This window comes from Canis aureus, chromosome 16 (assembly GCF_053574225.1).
Source record: "Canis aureus isolate CA01 chromosome 16, VMU_Caureus_v.1.0, whole genome shotgun sequence".
NCBI classification, from domain to species: Eukaryota; Metazoa; Chordata; class Mammalia; order Carnivora; family Canidae; genus Canis; species Canis aureus.
In genome coordinates this window covers 6,430,051-6,447,140 of record NC_135626.1, presented here as the reverse complement: position 1 = coordinate 6,447,140, position 17,090 = coordinate 6,430,051, and the positions used below count along the sequence as shown (strand labels likewise).

At 50.3% G+C, this 17,090-nt stretch overlaps 1 protein-coding gene across 1 annotated transcript in view; it reads right to left on the bottom strand.

Moving 5' to 3' along the window:
* Positions 1-319: 319 nt before the first annotated feature.
* NUP188 (nucleoporin 188) overlaps positions 320-17,090 on the bottom strand; it is a 54,730-nt gene continuing 37,959 nt past the window's right edge. The window contains exons 23-44 of the mRNA XM_077850975.1: positions 15,796-15,918; positions 15,331-15,470; positions 14,386-14,492; positions 12,204-12,410; positions 11,917-12,086; positions 11,100-11,169; positions 10,652-10,719; positions 10,027-10,222; positions 7,245-7,322; positions 6,866-6,951; positions 6,521-6,666; positions 6,052-6,233; positions 4,687-4,887; positions 4,397-4,489; positions 3,810-3,968; positions 3,470-3,607; positions 2,213-2,287; positions 1,895-2,131; positions 1,629-1,760; positions 1,296-1,369; positions 1,036-1,165; positions 320-930 (exon numbers count right to left, since the gene is read on the bottom strand). Coding sequence (XP_077707101.1) covers positions 754-930; positions 1,036-1,165; positions 1,296-1,369; positions 1,629-1,760; positions 1,895-2,131; positions 2,213-2,287; positions 3,470-3,607; positions 3,810-3,968; positions 4,397-4,489; positions 4,687-4,887; positions 6,052-6,233; positions 6,521-6,666; positions 6,866-6,951; positions 7,245-7,322; positions 10,027-10,222; positions 10,652-10,719; positions 11,100-11,169; positions 11,917-12,086; positions 12,204-12,410; positions 14,386-14,492; positions 15,331-15,470; positions 15,796-15,918 — 2,989 coding nt within the window. The 3' untranslated portion in view covers positions 320-753. The remainder of the gene's footprint in view (positions 931-1,035; positions 1,166-1,295; positions 1,370-1,628; positions 1,761-1,894; positions 2,132-2,212; positions 2,288-3,469; positions 3,608-3,809; positions 3,969-4,396; positions 4,490-4,686; positions 4,888-6,051; positions 6,234-6,520; positions 6,667-6,865; positions 6,952-7,244; positions 7,323-10,026; positions 10,223-10,651; positions 10,720-11,099; positions 11,170-11,916; positions 12,087-12,203; positions 12,411-14,385; positions 14,493-15,330; positions 15,471-15,795; positions 15,919-17,090) is intronic.

Genomic DNA, 17,090 nt, shown 5'->3' with positions numbered 1-17,090 from the left:
GCTTCTGAAGGGGGGCAACAAGGAGCTATAAATAGGAGTGGATCTTCTGGAAAGGCTACACCAGCCAGCTGGTAAATGGAGTGTGGCAGAGGTGAGGGGACGAGAACTGGGCGGGCCAAGGAAGGGAAAGTTAAAGTGTCCACCCAGCTCCCTCGCTTGCTCAGACATTAACAGAGGCATGTTAGCGAGTCAACCATCAATAAATACCCCGCGTGCCCCAAACTTCCACTCCACTTCCGGGTGCCTGGCCAAGGAAGGCATGCTTGGTGCAGAAAGCTCGATGTTCATCCCGAGGCCTTGAAGACACGCCACACGTCTGTCTATAAACAGCATTTTAATATTTGTATAAATAGACCACAGTATTACCAAAAACTGCAAGAACAGAGCATGGAAAACAGATTTTCAGACCCATGCACACAGCCTCTCCTGGCCGCACGTGACACTGGCTCCGGCCTCAGCTGGGTTGGGGTCCGGGGTCTGGTGCGGTGGGGAATGCTTGAGGGAAGGGCCACACCCTCATGACATTTTTAACTTGAGGGTGTGAGTGCAGCAGACTCCTGGCTCCCACCTGGCTGTGGACCTCTTGATCTATTAGAAAAATAATGGCAGCGGGTGGGCAGCTGGAGTCCTGGCTGCTCTGGGGGGCAGGAGACAGGTGCTGCTCTCAGCCCCACGTGGCTGTCGGGCCGGCTGGCAGCACCCCAGCTGTCCAGGGCTGCCACACAGGCTGGTGGAGTGGGCCGGGTCGCCACCCTATCTCTGCACGTGCCGCACGAAGGCCTGCACCAGCTGGATCAGAGGCTCCTGGCTCTCTGGGCTGGCCTTGGAGAGAGACGTGGACTTGCCCTGAGGCGAGGGGAGGACGCCAGCAGCCGGGGAGCTGGGGGCCCCCCGGCGGAAGTAGCGGGAGAGGCTGGAGAGCAGCGTGCTCTAGGAGGTAAGAGGTACTAGGTGAGGCCCCTGCGGTGCCCTGGGAGGTGGGGGCCCGTCCCCAGCAGCCACCCCCTCTGGTCCGAGCCCTCTTTCCGTCTGTACCAACTCCGAGCTGAGCTCCTGCTTCATCCGCTGTTTGTCCCGGGGATGCACAGCTGGGTCCCTAAGGTAGCGCACGGCCTGAGAGATGAGCAGGTAGAAGCAGTTCTCCATGGTGAACATCAGGAGGGACCTGGGGAGAGGGCAGGGCGGGCTGCTGCGGAGAGCCATGCTGGCAGGCAGCAGGCATGCCTCCGAGCCAACGAGACGGCTGGCCCACAGCTGCCCGGACCCCAGCTCAAATCCTAGGAGGCCCTTCTTACTTCAGTGTCCTGGTCCCCTCTGCCTGTGTGCTGAGCCCCACAGCCTGGGTGAGCGGCTCCTTCTTCTTATCCAGCTGGAGGAAGAGGAACAGGGTAAAAAAGTAAGGGAACGGTAGCAGGTGTGGCTCAGCGCGAGCTTCCTACTCGGCAGGCTCCACGCGCAGCAGCCGCCTGCTGCCTCACTCGGTCCTCCAGAGAATCCTCCCGGGGAGGCTGAGTCACACTTGTTCAGGAAGAGGAACGGGCTCGGGAGGGCCAATAACGTGCAGGACGCCACAGACAGTGGGACGCTGGGAAGACTGGAAAGACGAGAGTCTAACAGCTGCAGCTTACCTCTCCGAGCATGTTTAGGGCCACATTCACTGTGGCCAGAAGGGTCCCGAAGGAGGGGGCCACTTCAGAGTCAAAGGTGGGAGTGGTAAAGCTCAGGGCAAATAGGAAGTTGTATTCAGCGAGGTCCAGAGACTGCAAGGCAAGACAGGAGCAACATAGAGTGCCGCCTGGAGCCCAGACAGCTCTAAGGGCAGAGCAGGGCACAGGAGAGCCTCGGCAGCTCACCGCTGGGAGGCTGCTGGCCTGGCACACGGGGCAGCCGGTACCTGGTCCAGCAGGATTTGGCAGACATCCGGGGTGAAGTGGCGCAGGGCCGCCAGGGTCCTGCTGAGGATCTTGAGAAGTCCATACTGGACGGTATGTAAGGCTCGCTGCTCGGAGGCCTCGGTGTCAGCAGTGGGCTGCTTGGAGGAGGAGGAGCAGGAGAAGGGAGCGGGGGCAGCAGCGGGGAGCCGCTGGACACGGGGGGCAACAGCTGAGGGAACGCCGTCCCCATTTTTGTTCTAAGGAGACAAGAAATGGAGGTGGGGTCCCGAGAGGCTGGGGTGAGGCCCCACAGGCTGCTGGGCAGGGAGGGCGTGTACCTGTAAGCAGTGCTGCAGCATCTTGCGGCTGTGCAGGAGCGACGTGCAGGCCTGGCACAGGTACCCCAGGCTGACCTGCATCAGACACAGGGCCAAGGCGGGGGGCACTCAGCAGCAGCCTGACCCAAAGAACCCCAGCCCACTCCCAGTCCTGGTGTGCTTGCTCCATCCCCAAATTCCCATAGCACTTGCCTCCCTCCTTTCTCAGGCTGCAAATCTCACAGCCACTAAGGACACTTGACTACAAGCTGGGGCAAGAGGTGCCTGGGAGGGCTCCCCTGGGCCCTAGCTCGATGTCTAGCATGTGATGGGTTGTAAGGAAAGAAGTAAGAAGGGGGGCAGCCTGGGTAGCTCAGCGGTTTAGTGCCTGCCTCCTTCGGCCCAAGGGCCTGATCCTGGAGACCTGGGATTGAGTCCCATGTTGGGCTCCCTGAGTGGAGCCTGCTTCTCCCTCTGCCTGTGTGTCTGCCTCTGCCTCTCTCTCTCTCTGCCTCTCTCTCTCTCTCTCAATCTCTCATGAATAAATAAATAAAATTTAAAAAAAAAAGAAAAAAGAAGGGGAGGGTGCCCCGCTGGCTCAGTTCGGGGAGCATGTGGCTTTGGATCTCAGGGTCATGAGTTCGAGCCCCAAGTTGGGGGTGGAGATTGCTTAAATCAACTTTAAACTATAAAGAAAGGGGATGCCTAGGTGGCTTAGCGGTTGAGCATCTGCCTTTGGCTCAGAGGGTGATCCCAGTCCTGGGATCGAGTCCCATATCGGGCTCCCTGCATGGAGCCTGCTTCTTCCTCTGCCTGTGTCTCTGCCTCTCTGTGTGTCTCTTATGAATAAATAAATAAAATCTTTAAAATAAATAAAAATAAAATGAAATAGAAAGAAAATGGGGATAGTTTCCCGTTTTATAGAAGAAAAAGGCTCAGGAACCATGAAATGACCTGGCCAAGGTCAGACAAATGGCAAGAGCCTGCCTGACTCCAGGACCCTCCAGCTCTGCTGGCCTATAACTAAGGGATGTGAACCAACGTCTCCAACTGAGCCCAAGTTCTTAAGCTACAAGGCTGCCCTTTACTTGGGAAAGAAAATCTTAGCTTCAGAGAAAACAATGTGAAAAAACCAAAGTCTGTACGTGCTGAGCAAAATGCCCACGTTCTAGTAATGAGCCTGCAATTCACCAGAGGTGCCCTCCAGACAGTGCCCAATGCCCCTCACCCAAGCATATCCCCAGACCACCTCCCAAAGGAACCCAGTCTGAGGCCCACCTGGACATCCCGCATAAGCTGAGGCAGGTGGAAGTGCCATTCCTTCATGAAATTGGAGAGTTGCAGAATGAAGCCCACAGTGTGGTCTGCCTCCTCCAAGCAGGCCAGACTCTGCACTGTCCTCACTGCGCTGAGGCACTAGGAGGGGACAGACAAGGCAGGATGGGGTAAATCAGGAACCTGACCCCCCTGATCCTGCCCTCCTACAGGAGGACAGGCCCTCGGCCCACATAGAGGTGATGGCACAACAGGAATCTTTGCTAAGGAGCTTCTGAATGGTTCTGAATGGCCCAACCCCTGTGACCCTGAGCCCCCACCCGTATGACTGACAGTCCCTTACCTGTAAGGTCCGCTCCTGGTGAACACCCACGAAGTCCAGGGCCTCGGTCAGGAAGTTGTAGCGCAGAGTTTTGAGGAGCCGCTCCATCAAAGACATGGATAGGCGGTAGACTCCTGGCCAAGAGGGGGCATCCACGGACTTCCGAGAGGTGCTAGGTGTCTAAGACACAAAGAGCAGACAAGACCAGGACACAGCACCATGAATCTAGTTGACAGGTACAGCGGGGCCTCCTTGCAACACAGCAGCTAAGGCAGCCTGGCTGCGTGGAGGAGAAAACCTGCAACGGTAACAGCCTGGTGACCAGCAGGGCCACAGAGGGTCCCAGGCCAGTGGTTACAGGGAAAGAGCACTCAGCAGAGGTAGAAGAAGCCTGGGGTCTAGACTCAGGTCAGCCACTAACTAGCTACATGAGCTTGTCTTGCTAGAAATCAGTGTGGGGCAGGGAGGAGTCCACACCATCAGTGCATCACACAGGCCACCAAAGAGCAATTTCCCAGGCAAGTAAAAAACCAAAGACAAGGATGCTTTTCCACTCTAACTGCAGTCTGGTGCCAGTCCAGGCCCCCTGGCAAGTCACTGGAACTCACCTGCACTGTCCCATTGGAGCTAAGCTGGTACACACTCAGGAGGGGCAGACAGATGCTCTGGGTGATGCCAGCTCCAGCTACTGCTGTGGCTCCCTGGGAGGGAAAGACCAGGAACAAGATGGAATTGGGTAAGACCCACTGTTCCTGGGACCCGTCCCCCGCAGCCACCCTGCCCAGGGGCAGCTGGAGCTCTCAGGGCAGACCAGAGCTTCTGGGAGGTCATAGGCAGCGCCAGAACCCACCTAGCACAAGCAAGGAGGCTCCCTTCGGCCCCTGGGCTTGCCTCCTACCTGCTGAGTGCGAGCCAGAGTGAGGAGCAGGTGCAGCGATGCCTCGGTGAAATGCAGGTTCTGCTTCATGCGCAGGCTCACCTCCAGAGTGGTGAAGAGGGTGGGCAGGATGGGGAGCCTGCGAGTCACCTGGAGCCACGAGTCACCATCCTCATCCACCTCACACAGCTCCTTGGCCAAGTGCAGGCCCAAGACACACACCTGCTGGGGCCCAGGGGCAGAGATGGGCAAGAGGGAAGAAAGCAGTGCAGGGGAGAAATATAGGAGGGGGACAGCCCTGCACTGGGCCGGCCCAACCCTCACTTGGTCACACATGTAACAAGTGAGCTTGACTAAAACAACTTGAAGTCTCTCCTGACCTGCTGGGTTCCCGCATCCCCTCATAGGGCTGCCAGCGACTCCATCCTCACTAATGAGCCACTGCCCCTGACCCAGTGATGGTTCTCAACTCCTCCCTCCCCCATTACCAAACTTTACTACCCACACCTGCTCACTGCACCCATCTTTGCCCCTCTTGCTGCACCACTGCACCCACCTCCCAGCTGGTCCTCCCCCAGCCTCCTGGACCCTCTCCAATGGATTCTTCGTACCAGCGGCTTTTCAAGCTTATTTTTCACCACGATGCACAGTAATATTTTTTACACGTGTGACTGTATACACATGCTGATATATTTTCCTATCCTGCCTGCCTCCAAAGCACACTCATACTTACTTTTACACTTTATCCTACTTCATTAAAAAAAATTTTGGTTGTAACGAAACGAGCTCAGTTTGAGACTCACTATAGCAAGTCATGACCCAGTTTAAAAAACACTCTTCTATAGTGCATCCGGGGTGATCTTTCCAGAGTCCAAATCTGATCATTTCTCTCTCCCTTGCTTAACTCCTTGAGTCCTTTCCTCTTTCACTTGGAACCCAGATCAAAGACGCTGCTAAGGCCCCTGGTCATCCCACCCCCAGCTCTCCAGCCTCTCCTCTGTGTGCAGGGGACTTGGGCCCTGGCTCACAACCCCTGTGGTTGCTCCCCCATCTTCCCTGCTCACTTTGCCTGCCTGGCTCTACCCAAACTTTAAAGTCATGGCTGAAAGAGTCGTTTCTCACTGAGTCCCTCGGTTAGGTGAGAACCCCAAGCTGTAGGTTCTCCTGGTATTTCTCCCATGTGGGACTTGTCACCGTGGAATTCTGACATGTCTGCGTAGGCTGTGATCTGTTAATGTCCTCCACCAGACTGTGAACTCTGTAAGTGCAGGGACTAAGTGTCTCATTTGCTAATCACTCCCAGGGCCTGGCACAGAGCAGGCAGGCAGTGTGCATGTGCCGGATGTGCGTGAGCAGGACACAGTACTCCTCGGGGCGCCCCCTCACCCCATCACGCTGGTCCTTGTGCCGCGGCCGTGAGCAGTCATCCGTCTCCATGCTGTCCTTATCCTCTGTGGCACCGCCTGATGCCAGACTATGGCGGGTCTGGTCGAAGAGAGCAATCACCTCTTCCTGGAGCGTCTCGCAGACGTTCAGCACCAGCTGGGAATACTGGGGGATGTCACTCACTGCAGAGCACAGGCAGGGAAGGACAGTCACGTTCACCACGTTGACTCTCAGTGCATCGACGTTCCCTCCCCAGGCAGGGAGAGAGAACGTACAGTGCTGAGAGTGGGGGTTCTGCCCCGTCTGGGGGGACATACAGAACAGAGAGTCTTCTTGAAGACACATGTTCCAAGACTGACAGCTCAAACCACACAACAGAAACGTCTGGCTCGAAAGCAGGCGAAGCCCCACAAAACCAGCTGCCGGTGGGGTGGGGAGACCACGGTCCGCACTCCCCTCTGCCCCTCACCTCGCATCTCCTTCATCTGCAACACTGTGATGAATGCTGAGAACATCTTGGCCTTGGTCTTCTCCATGAGTTGTTGGTCTGCCTGCAGCACTCCCTCTAGAATCTCCGTCAAGGGCCCAAGGATTTCATCCACAGAACCTAACTCCCTAGAAACAATATGGGGCAGAGAGGGAGGGAGAACACACCCCACATAAAGGCCACAAAATGGCCCCCCCTCACCTCAGGATGCCCAGTGGGCATGTTTGATAGGTCAGTCCCGTCCCTATGATGGCGGGACTAGCCCGATTCACCCCCACTTTCTCCCCTTCAGGAAAGTGAAGGGTCAGTAAAGAGCACAGCGCTCACTTCTTCCACTGCCGGAGGAGGATGAGCAGCAGCGTGCACATCATGGAGCCAAGGCGGAGGCAGTTCACAGAGCCTGGGACCAGTAGCTGAGGAGAGATGGCACATCAGTCAGGAGTCGGTGGTCTTATGAGCTGACATGGCTTAAGGTTTGAGCTCCGCCCACAGGATCCCTCTCAACCTCATGCCTTTCCCTCCCAGCAGTGAGCTCAGAAGGCGTGGGACAAAGGTGAGAGATCACAGAGTAGCATGATGGCCTCAGGTCCCACAGGCTGCCTGAGCCCCCTGACCTGACCGTTGGGCAGCTTCACACTCATGAGCCATCCTGGGCTTTGGAGACCTTCTCCCTAGGAGGAATGTGAACTCTCCCAGACACACTTACTAACGCTTTGGTCCCATCAAGCACGTCGAGAAGGAGCTGGTGACGCACTGCAGAATCAGTCAAGTGCATTACCTCTGCCTGCAAAGGAACAGGAGAAACATGGCATTAGGGCAAATGTCCCAGGTTTTAAAAGCAATGATGAGATATAAGGGTCCTGTCAGACAGGCACAGTCATTGGTAAGCCAGTCTTCTAACTGTCTCCCTGCTGCTTCTTTGTCCACCCTCAGACATGCTCAAAATCGGGTCGGGTTCACCTCTTCCTCTTAATAACATCCCTCTTCTGCTCAGACCCTTGAAAGGTTTCCTTCTCAGTATTCTGGAAAAACAAACAAGGCCAAGAGGCCCCTGCCAGGATCTGGTCCAAATAATTCCGGTATCACCTCCTACTGGCCTCCTTCCTCCTGTTTGAACATAGCATGCCAAGCTCTTTTCCCCTCCGGACCCTTGTACACGTGACACCATCTCCTAAGACTACTCTTTTCCATGTGCTCTCCACCTGGAAGGCTCCTTTGTATATTCGGGTCTCAAGTGGGACATCACCTCCTTAGAGAGGGCCTCCCTGACTGCTCCTATCCTACTTAAGTGCTCACTACCACAGCATTCTGATTATTTCCTTCACAGTGAAATATAATCTCAAACTAGATTTCATTGGGAATCTGTTTACATTTTGCCTTTCTTATGGACCACTCTCCACCAGATCAAAGACCTTCTCTGCCTTATTCACTGCTGAATCCCCAGGTGCCTGAAACATGGTGAATGTTCTGTTAATATATTTTTTTAAGATTTTATTTATTTATTCATGAGAGACAGAGAAAGAGAGGCAGAGACATAAGCACAGAGAGAAGCAGGCTCCATGCAGAAAGCCCGACGTGGGACTCAATCCCGGGACTTCAGGATCATGCCCTGGGCTGAAGGCAGGTGCTCAACTGCTAAGCCACCCATGCGTCCCTCTGTTAATATTTCTTAAATGAATAAGCAAATGGTAGCTATCCTAGACTGAATCAGATAGTTCTGTTAAAAAGAAAGAGGATGGCAGGATTTTCAGAGCCACAACCCAAGACCTGTTGCCTATGTTTTACAGCCCGGGGAACATAGTTAAGAAAACTGTAGCAACTTCGTGTGGTAACGGACGGTAACTGGACTGATCATGGGAATATTTTCATGGTATATAAAATACTGAATTAGGGATCCCTGGGTGGCGTAGCGGTTTAGCGCCTGCCTTTGGCCCAGGGCGCGATCCTGGAGACCCAGGATCGAATCCCACGTCGGGCTCCTGGTGCATGGAGCCTGCTTCTCCCTCTGCCTGTGTCTCTGCCTCTCTCTCTCTCACTGTGTGCCTATCATAAGTAAATAAAAATTAAAAAAAAATAAAATCTAAAAAAATAAAAATAAAAATAAAATAAAATAAAATAAAATAAAATAAAATACTGAATTATTATGATATCCATCTGAAACTAAAAGAACATCATAGGGCAGCCCCAGTGGCACAGCGGTTTAGCGCCGCCTGCAGCCCAGGGCGTGATCCTGGAGACCCTGGATTGAGTCCCACGTCAGGCTCTCCATGGTGCCTGCTTCTCCCTCTGCCTGTGTCTCTGCCTCTCTCTCTCTCTCTCTCTCTGCATCTCTATGAATAAATAAATAAACTCTTTAAAATAAATAAATAAAAGAACGTTACAGATAAACTATAATAAAAAAAAGAAAGAAAAAGAGCTGCTGCCCAGCTAGGGCCTAGAGGCAGGTGACACACAGGCTCTCCAAGGAGGAATCGAACATTCTCCAAAGACCGCCGAGTGCTCTGTTGGGTTTGCAGTCTCCGGGGCCTGCAACCACTGTGATACAGCAAAGTCCCAAGGTTGTGGGCAGTCTGGCCCTGGGAACAAGTCATTCGTGGAGGATGTAAGAACACACTTGGAACAAGGGACTTCTATCAAGCCGAAGTTATTCATGAAGTCAAGATACCAATCTGGATTCCCCAAGGAAGAACAGTTCAACACTAAGTTCCCACTGCACAACAGGATAATGTGAAACCACACATACAGACACGCAAAAAAAAAAAATGCACACACTCTCTCTCTAAAAGCAACTCTCGGGACGCCTGGGTGGCTCAGCAGTTGAGCATCTGCCTTTGGCTCAGGTCATGATCCTGGGGTCCCGGGATCGAGTCCCACATCGGACTCCCTGCATGGAGCCTGCTTCTCCCTTTGCCTGTGTCTCTCTCATAAATAAATAATAATAATAATAAAAATAATAATAATAATAAAAAAAAGAAAAACTCAGTAGACACACAGTGCATAGACAATGCCTCTGTTCTTTTTCTAAGACCAGGAAATGCAGTTTCTAGAAGCAATGAAAACAAACTGCTCTCTAGAGACGGTGTTGCCGCAGCTGTCACAGCTGCCTGCTGACCAGTCGACAAATATTTACTTAGTATGCGCAGGACACGCACCTGAGCAGGTGATGCTACCTGTGCACGAGAAGCAAATGAAGAAGGGGTCTCCTGAGACCCATCTAGGGCCACAAGGGCAGCTACAGGAAGCTGTCTCACAACTGTTGCAAGACATTTTAAATTCCTTCTCTGCGTTTTTCTTTAAGGTCCCTTGTTGGATCCAACATCCTAAATGGCCCACAGAAGCCCCCCCATCTACAAGCACAGAACTGTTACATTTTAGCTCTCAGGGAAAATCCTTGGTTCAACCTTCATCCCAAGGGGCTGTGTTTGTTAGGCATCCCAGCACAGAGTTGCTAGGATACCCAAGTGAAAACCACTCCAAGAGGCTCTTACGTGACTGGTGGCGATGATGAGGAGCATCCTCCAGGCGGAGACCAGCATCTGATACTCCACCAGGGAGGTGCAGCTGCTGCCCTCGGTGTCAGCTGTGTGAACCGCCAAAGACTTGACGTAGCCTGACCAGTAGGCAAAGCGTTTCTCGCTGGAAAATTTCTTAAGTGTATCTTTTAATGACTGATCTAATGAGCCCCTAGGATGTTAAGAAAAGACAAAGCCCACAGTTAGGTTTTGAAAGCAGATGGAGATGTAATGGGCACAGACCCTTGTCGAGGCAGAGAAAGCGACCTCACTTGGGCTTAAAGGCAGACGGCTCCGGTCACCTCCACTGTGAGGGGCTCATACTTCTTGCTCAACATAATGGGTTAGGTTGAGGCCTTTTCCAGGATTCCTCCTCCATAAAATCCCAGGCACATGGAGTTTGCTTCACAATAACTCTCTCTGACAATCATAAATGCCATCAATGGACTGGCCAGGGACACAAATCAGCGGCCCTCCATAAATGGCTCTGAACCAGCTCTCTCCTCTGCCTTGGCTCAAAGAGCCATGCACCCAGTGGCAGGCCACTGGACACCCCCCACCCAAATCTTAAATTCAAATCTCAAAAGGGGAAAAGACTCACTTAACTACATAGTATATCTCCAAGCAAATTATCTTCATGATGAGGGCACAGGTCTCCAGGATGCTGGGCTGTGGAGGGGAGAGCAGAGCACACATCAATCATGAGGAGAAACTCTTCTTTGGTGTCCTCCACAACGGAACAGAGCAGGGACATGATACTTGCAAACAGGGAAATCCAATCTCTAACAAATGTGAACCGCCATCTGCAGTGTTGGGTCCACAGAAGACCATAGAGCCATCAATGCAGAGCAGGGCATGCTACTTTCCTTCCCTTGGCAAGTTTCAAAGGGACAGGAAGCAAGCGTGCCTCTGAGAAAAAAAGTTTCCAGTAAAGAAAGTGCTCTGGTTGCTTAACTGAGAGGAGCTATCATTTCCTATCGCTCAGCCTCACCACCCAGCCTGTCCTTCCAGGGACTCTCTGCCCCATCCCACCCTCCACCCCATCTTACCTCAGATGTTTCTGAGGGAGGAGAAAGGGTTCCAAACAGCGGACTGGTTAAATTCTCCCAAAACTTGGGTCTGAAAGGAAAGTACATTTGGAAATTATACTTTTCTCTCATGCGGGCCTTCTCGAAGTTCTGTCCACCCACCTCAGCTGGTTACTTGTCCTTACTGTACCCGTCTCAACCCTAACGTGTCTCATGAGTCACCTGCTCCTACATAAATGCAATAGGTTCCACAGATAAAAATTGTTTTCCTGTTAAGAAACACAATTGTATGTATGTTGTAGAGTCGACCGATAAAAAATGTCATGATTTGTGCTGCTGGACATTTCCCACAGCCTCACAAAGAAGAGAGCAGGGAGGGAAGAGGAAACAGACTCCCATGGTCAGGCTTTTTAATGTCCCTTCCCTCTTTGCACAAGCAGGGTCCTGGAGAATTGGGGGTTTCATTCAGTTCAAGGGCTTGAACAAGCCACTCTCATCTAAAGCTACTGTTTCTCCACAACAATAGACTGTTTTTGTTTTTGTTTTTCACAACAATTGATTTTGAAGGGGTCAGCAGAGGGAAGAACACAAAAGGCCGGAAAAGGAGGGCACCTTAAGGTAAGGAAGCCTCTGCCTTCAGGTAAAGAGGACACCAGCCAGCGGCAGCACAGAAGAAGATGACTAAGGGGAAAGCTCCCAAACTCTTCATGAGGTACCAAGTGCTCCTCAGGCCTATGCTAAGCGACTGGTCACAAAAAACCCCAAAAGTATAAACTATCGTTACTCCCGTTTTACAGACATGACCTTGGAGATAAATCCCTCCTGGAGTCAGACTCACTTGGTTCTGAGGACCAGCATGGCACTATCGCGCCGGTCCTGCCACAGGGCATGCAGAAAGGCAATGGCTGCCCGATGCAGAAGTGGGGGACACCAGTAGCGGTCTTGCTGCTGGGAATCTATCAGCTCCAGCACCGCATGGAGGCAGCTCCACACCCCAAGGCTGAATTCCTGCAAGAAGGCCAAGCAGACATTCAGTCCTTCAGGTACCACTGGCAAGTGCACCTGTGGGGCCCACACCCACCTTCAGGGAGCTGTCTCCCAGCTTCATCCCCCACACAGGCTCACCTTGGAGCCATTGCTGCCATCCTTCACCTCCAGATTCAGAAACAGCTCAATGAGGCCAGGCTGAGTCTCTACTGCAACTGTTAGGAACTCCAGAATCATGACTTTGATGCGCATGTCCTCAATCTTGCTCTGCAGTCGGGTCAGGAAGGCATCTCGAATGGCGGCCGCATCATTGCCCAGGCAGGCATATACTGACATTGGGGCCACCTGGGAAACCAAACACAGACTTACAGCTCTACTTTCAGAAAAGCCTCAAGAAGCTCCTAGAGAAGGTATTGGAGAACTCGCAGAAAATGAGCAGAAAGGGAAACATCAGATGTATAGCTCCAGATTAGAAGGGACACTGCTTTAAACTACAGTACAAAACGTCCAAAAATTCACAGAAAAAATAGTAATTAACTTAAAAACACACGCGATCTCTCTCGTGGTTAAAGAAACACAGGGTAGAACATGAGACAATACCGATTTGCCTATTTGATTACCAAGTTAAAATATTCATGGGGGGGCAGCGCTCATGGCTCAGCGGTTTAGCGCCGCCTTCAGCCCAGGGCGTAATCCTGGAGACCTGGGACCGAGTTCCATGTCGGACTCCCTGCACGGAGCCTGCTTCTCTCCCTCTGCCTGTGTCTATGCCTCTCTCTCTCTGTGTCTCTCATGAATAAAGAAATAAAATCTTAAAAAACAAAACAAAACAAAAACAAAACTCATGGGGTTATCGCAACAAGGATACAAGGCTTGGTGTCTGGCGTACACACTGTCAGGACACCAGCTGGCTTGATCTTGGGGTGGTAAGTTCAAGCACTATGATGGGTGTGGGGTTACATTAAAAAAAAAAAAAAGGAGCATAAACTATTACAATCCTTTTTGGAGGACAACTTAGAAATGTCTAAAAAAAATTAAAACGTTCACTAATACCTAATTTTTAGGAACTGAAAACAGAAGTTTATGGAACTCTATGGACAAGAGCCCCCTGCAGCACTGCCTGTAATAGTGAAAGACAAAAAAAAAGTCCAAATCAATTAGGATGCACCATTCTGTGGCACAACATGTTAGCATTAAAGACAATAAAGTAGCCCAAATGTGCCCATGTGGAAAGACCACAAGATGTGGTATTCCGTGAAGAAAGTTAGTCACTAGTCATAAAACTACATATGGTGCCATTCTACTCTTGTAAAGAACAAAGAGCACACCAAACACCCTCTAATATATAATTACAGATAAAAAGAAATCTGGAGTGGGGCGCCTGGGTGGCTCAGTTGGTTGAGCAACTGACTCTCATTATTGACTCAGGTGATGATCTCGAGGTTATGAGATCAAGTTCCATGTCGGACTCCATGCCGGGTGTGAAACCTGCTTAAGATTCTCTCTGCCCGTTCTCTAGCTCTCAAAAAAAAAAAAAAAAAAAAAAAAAAAAAAAAAAAAAAAAAAAAGATAAAAAGAAATTGGAACAATGCATACCAATCTGCTCATAGGGACTCGTGGATCAAAGGGATCATAGAGGACCTTAACTTTCTATGTCACATTTATCTGTAACATTTCAGTATTTTAAAATGAATATGCATGTCTTTTGTAATAGGAAAAAAAACTCCTCATAAAACATCATTTATGTGTGTTGTGTATAGCAACACAATTTGTCTATTGTGCATATGACTGTATCACTTTAAAGTCAGAAAAGTCTTGGAGTACCTGGGTGGCTCAGTCAGTTGAGTGTCCGACTCTTGATTTTGGCTCAGGTTATGATCTCAGGGTCATGGGATCCGGCCCTGTATCAGGCTCTGTCCTGGGCATGGAGTCTGCTTGGGATTCTATCTCCCTCTGTACCCTCACCCCCACCCCCACACACATGTACACTCTCTTTCAAATAAACAAACAAACAAAATCTTTAAAAGTCAGAGAAGGGCAGCCTGGGTGGCTCAACAGTTTAGTGCCACCTTCAGCCTAGGAGTCCTGGGGCCCTGGGATCAAGTCCCATGTCAGGCTCCCTGCATGGAGCCTGCTTCTCCCTCTGTGTCTGTGCTTCTCTCTCTTTGTGTCTCTCATGAATAAATAAATAAAATCCTTAAAAATAAATAAATAAAAGTCAGAGAAGCCCAAGTCAGCTGTTCATCTTAAAAGAAGGCAGGAGCAGTCTAAAGCACAAAGTCAGTTTTCTGGGGCTTTGGCTGATTAAATGGGAACCTACCGTGGCCAGACGTTTCAGCAGCTGGATGGCAAGACGTGGCAAAGCAGGATCATGTTTGTGGTAGATGTATTTGGCAAGAACAGCAATGAGGTTGTTCCCATGGGCACCTGAAGCAGTGCAGGAAACAGGATAGGTATCAAGTGCACCCAAGTCAAGCTCCTAAGAGAGGCTTTAGTCACAAAGGCTCACACACTGAGTGAGTTTACTGCCCTCAAGTACCTGGAGGGCCAGAGCAAATACAGGTGGCCATACCATTCTCTCTTTTCAGTAGCCAAGGGAATAAGCAGGATTTAGAGGTAAAGAGCCCAATTCAATTCATTAAGAGCAGAAAGAGAGACATTTTGGAAAAAAACAAAAAAACAAAAAAACAGGTAGTCTCTTAACAAACAGGTTAGACACCACACTGAAGACCTGCACTGAAATGCAAAAATTATCAAAATCCCAAAATAACACAAGTAGAAGAGATCTCAGACATTACCCAAACAACTACTTAAAAATGAGGAAAACAGGGTCCCAAAGGGATTAAATGAATAGTGTAAGGGCAAAGAGCAAAACAGTCCATATATAACAGGTACCACGAACTTCTCTTCATGATTTACAAGGAGTAATCTTAGCTCCATTGCAATCTATTATCATCATTTTATAGACCAGAAACCTGAGGCAGAGTTTAATAATGAGCCCAAGGTAACATGGCTGATTAGAGCCAAAATCTGAAGCAAGGCAGTGTGACTTTGAACATGGGTTCTTAACTATTATCCTGTCATCAATGGAGGCAGAAGTGGAGGATATTCCACCCCTCTTGTTTCTAAGTCCAGGATGGGAGCTGGTGATCTTTCCCAAATTCCCTCCAGGAATTAGTCAGAATATGCTTCCAGCCTCTAACAACACAGCCTGAAGTATGTCCTTGTGGGCAGAAGCACTGTGGGTCAGAAGCGCAATACATACCATGCTGTGTGAGAGCCTGCTCCAGGGGGGACACCACATTAGAAGGCGGTTTCAGCCGAATAACATTGTTGGTGACGGAGAATGCCAGTTTCACTGTCTTGATCAGCAGCTGGCCCTGCCCCTGGCCCTCTGCCCCATCGCTAGGGTGCCAAATGGAAACCAAAGTGGATTCAGACAACATGACTTCATTCGCAACATATGTGCTCTCATGAATTAGATTCCAACAATAATCCCAGAGTTCAACAGCTTCTGTTACAGGCCCCAGTCCAAACTAGGAGAGAGGTGGAGCAATCAACTCCCTTTGCTGTGTGCCAGTCTACACAGCAGCCACTAGGGTATACAAAGGCTACATCCTAGGGGAAACAAGGCTGTCTTTAAAAAGCTATCGCACATTAACTTACACTAGAATTCTGAGAACATCCAGGCACAGTAAAGATAAATGGAGAGGGAGAGAGGTAGCCCTACCTGCGGGGCTGAGCAGCCATCACCATGTCAATGGTGTCCACACCGACGCCCATGATATTAATGACTGTCTGTCCCGCCTCTGTGTAGGCCAGGCTGCAGATGCAGAGAGACTGAAGACTGGGGCTGTGATGCAAGACAGACATGTCCCCAGTTACCAGGGAGCCGCCAAGTTTATTACCGAAAGGGAAGGGCACTGTCCAAACCAAACCAAGTGGACATCAGTCATACAGCTAAGCTTTGTGACAGATAAACACACTGATCACTTTCCTTAAGTAGACTTAGGGGTACCTGAGAGATTCAGTCAGTTAACATCTGTCTCCGGCTCAGGGCATAATCTTGGGGTCCTGGGATTGAGCCCCACATCAGACTCTCTGCTCAGTGGGGAGTCTGCTTCTCCTTATCCCTCTGCCCCTCTCCACAACTTGTGCTCTCAATCTCTCTCTTTCAAATAAATGGATAAAATCTTTTTTAAAAAATGACCTGATCTTAGAAACCACCCTGAGAAGCTCTCTCAATGTCCGATTAATTAACGGATAGATTTACTGAACTGAATCATTATCAACCCACACAACGGAATGCTCAGAACAAGATAGATCTATGTGAAATGGTATGGAATGAAATTCCAGACCAGTCAATACAAGCAGAGGAAAACACCTGGCAGAAAATATACTAAATTGTAGTCATCTCTGAGAAACAGGTTTTTTTGTTTTTATTTTATTTATATTTAAGATTTTATTTATTCATGAGAGACAGAGAAAAAGAGAGAGAGAGAGAGAGGGATAGGGGTAGAGACACAGGCAGAGGGAGAAGCAGGCTCCATGCAGGGAGCCTGACGTGGGACTCAATCCCAGGTCTCCACGATCACGCCCTGCGCTGAAGGTGGCGCTAAACTTCTGAGTCACCTGGGCTGCCCATGTTTTTATTTTTAAAAGATTTTATTCATCCATTTGACAGAGAGAGTGAGCAAGCAAGCACACAAGCAGGTGGAACAGCAGGCAGAGGTTGAAGAAGGACACTTCACAGATTAGTTCCCAATGAACATGTGTAACTTTTGTAAAGACCTTAAAAACAATTTGTGTGTGTGTGCACACGCAATCTCACTGGGGACAGGCTCATTCCCACTTCATTTCTCTTTTCAACCCACAGGGAGAAAGGATACAGTCCAGTGGAAAGCAAATCAGAACCTCAAGAGTACTGTACTGAGCTCTGGGCTCAAGCAAGCTGAGTTCTCTGGAAGAACGAGGTGGTTCTGCACAGCAGAAACCCTAATACTTTTGGGGAGTGGCAGCATCCAG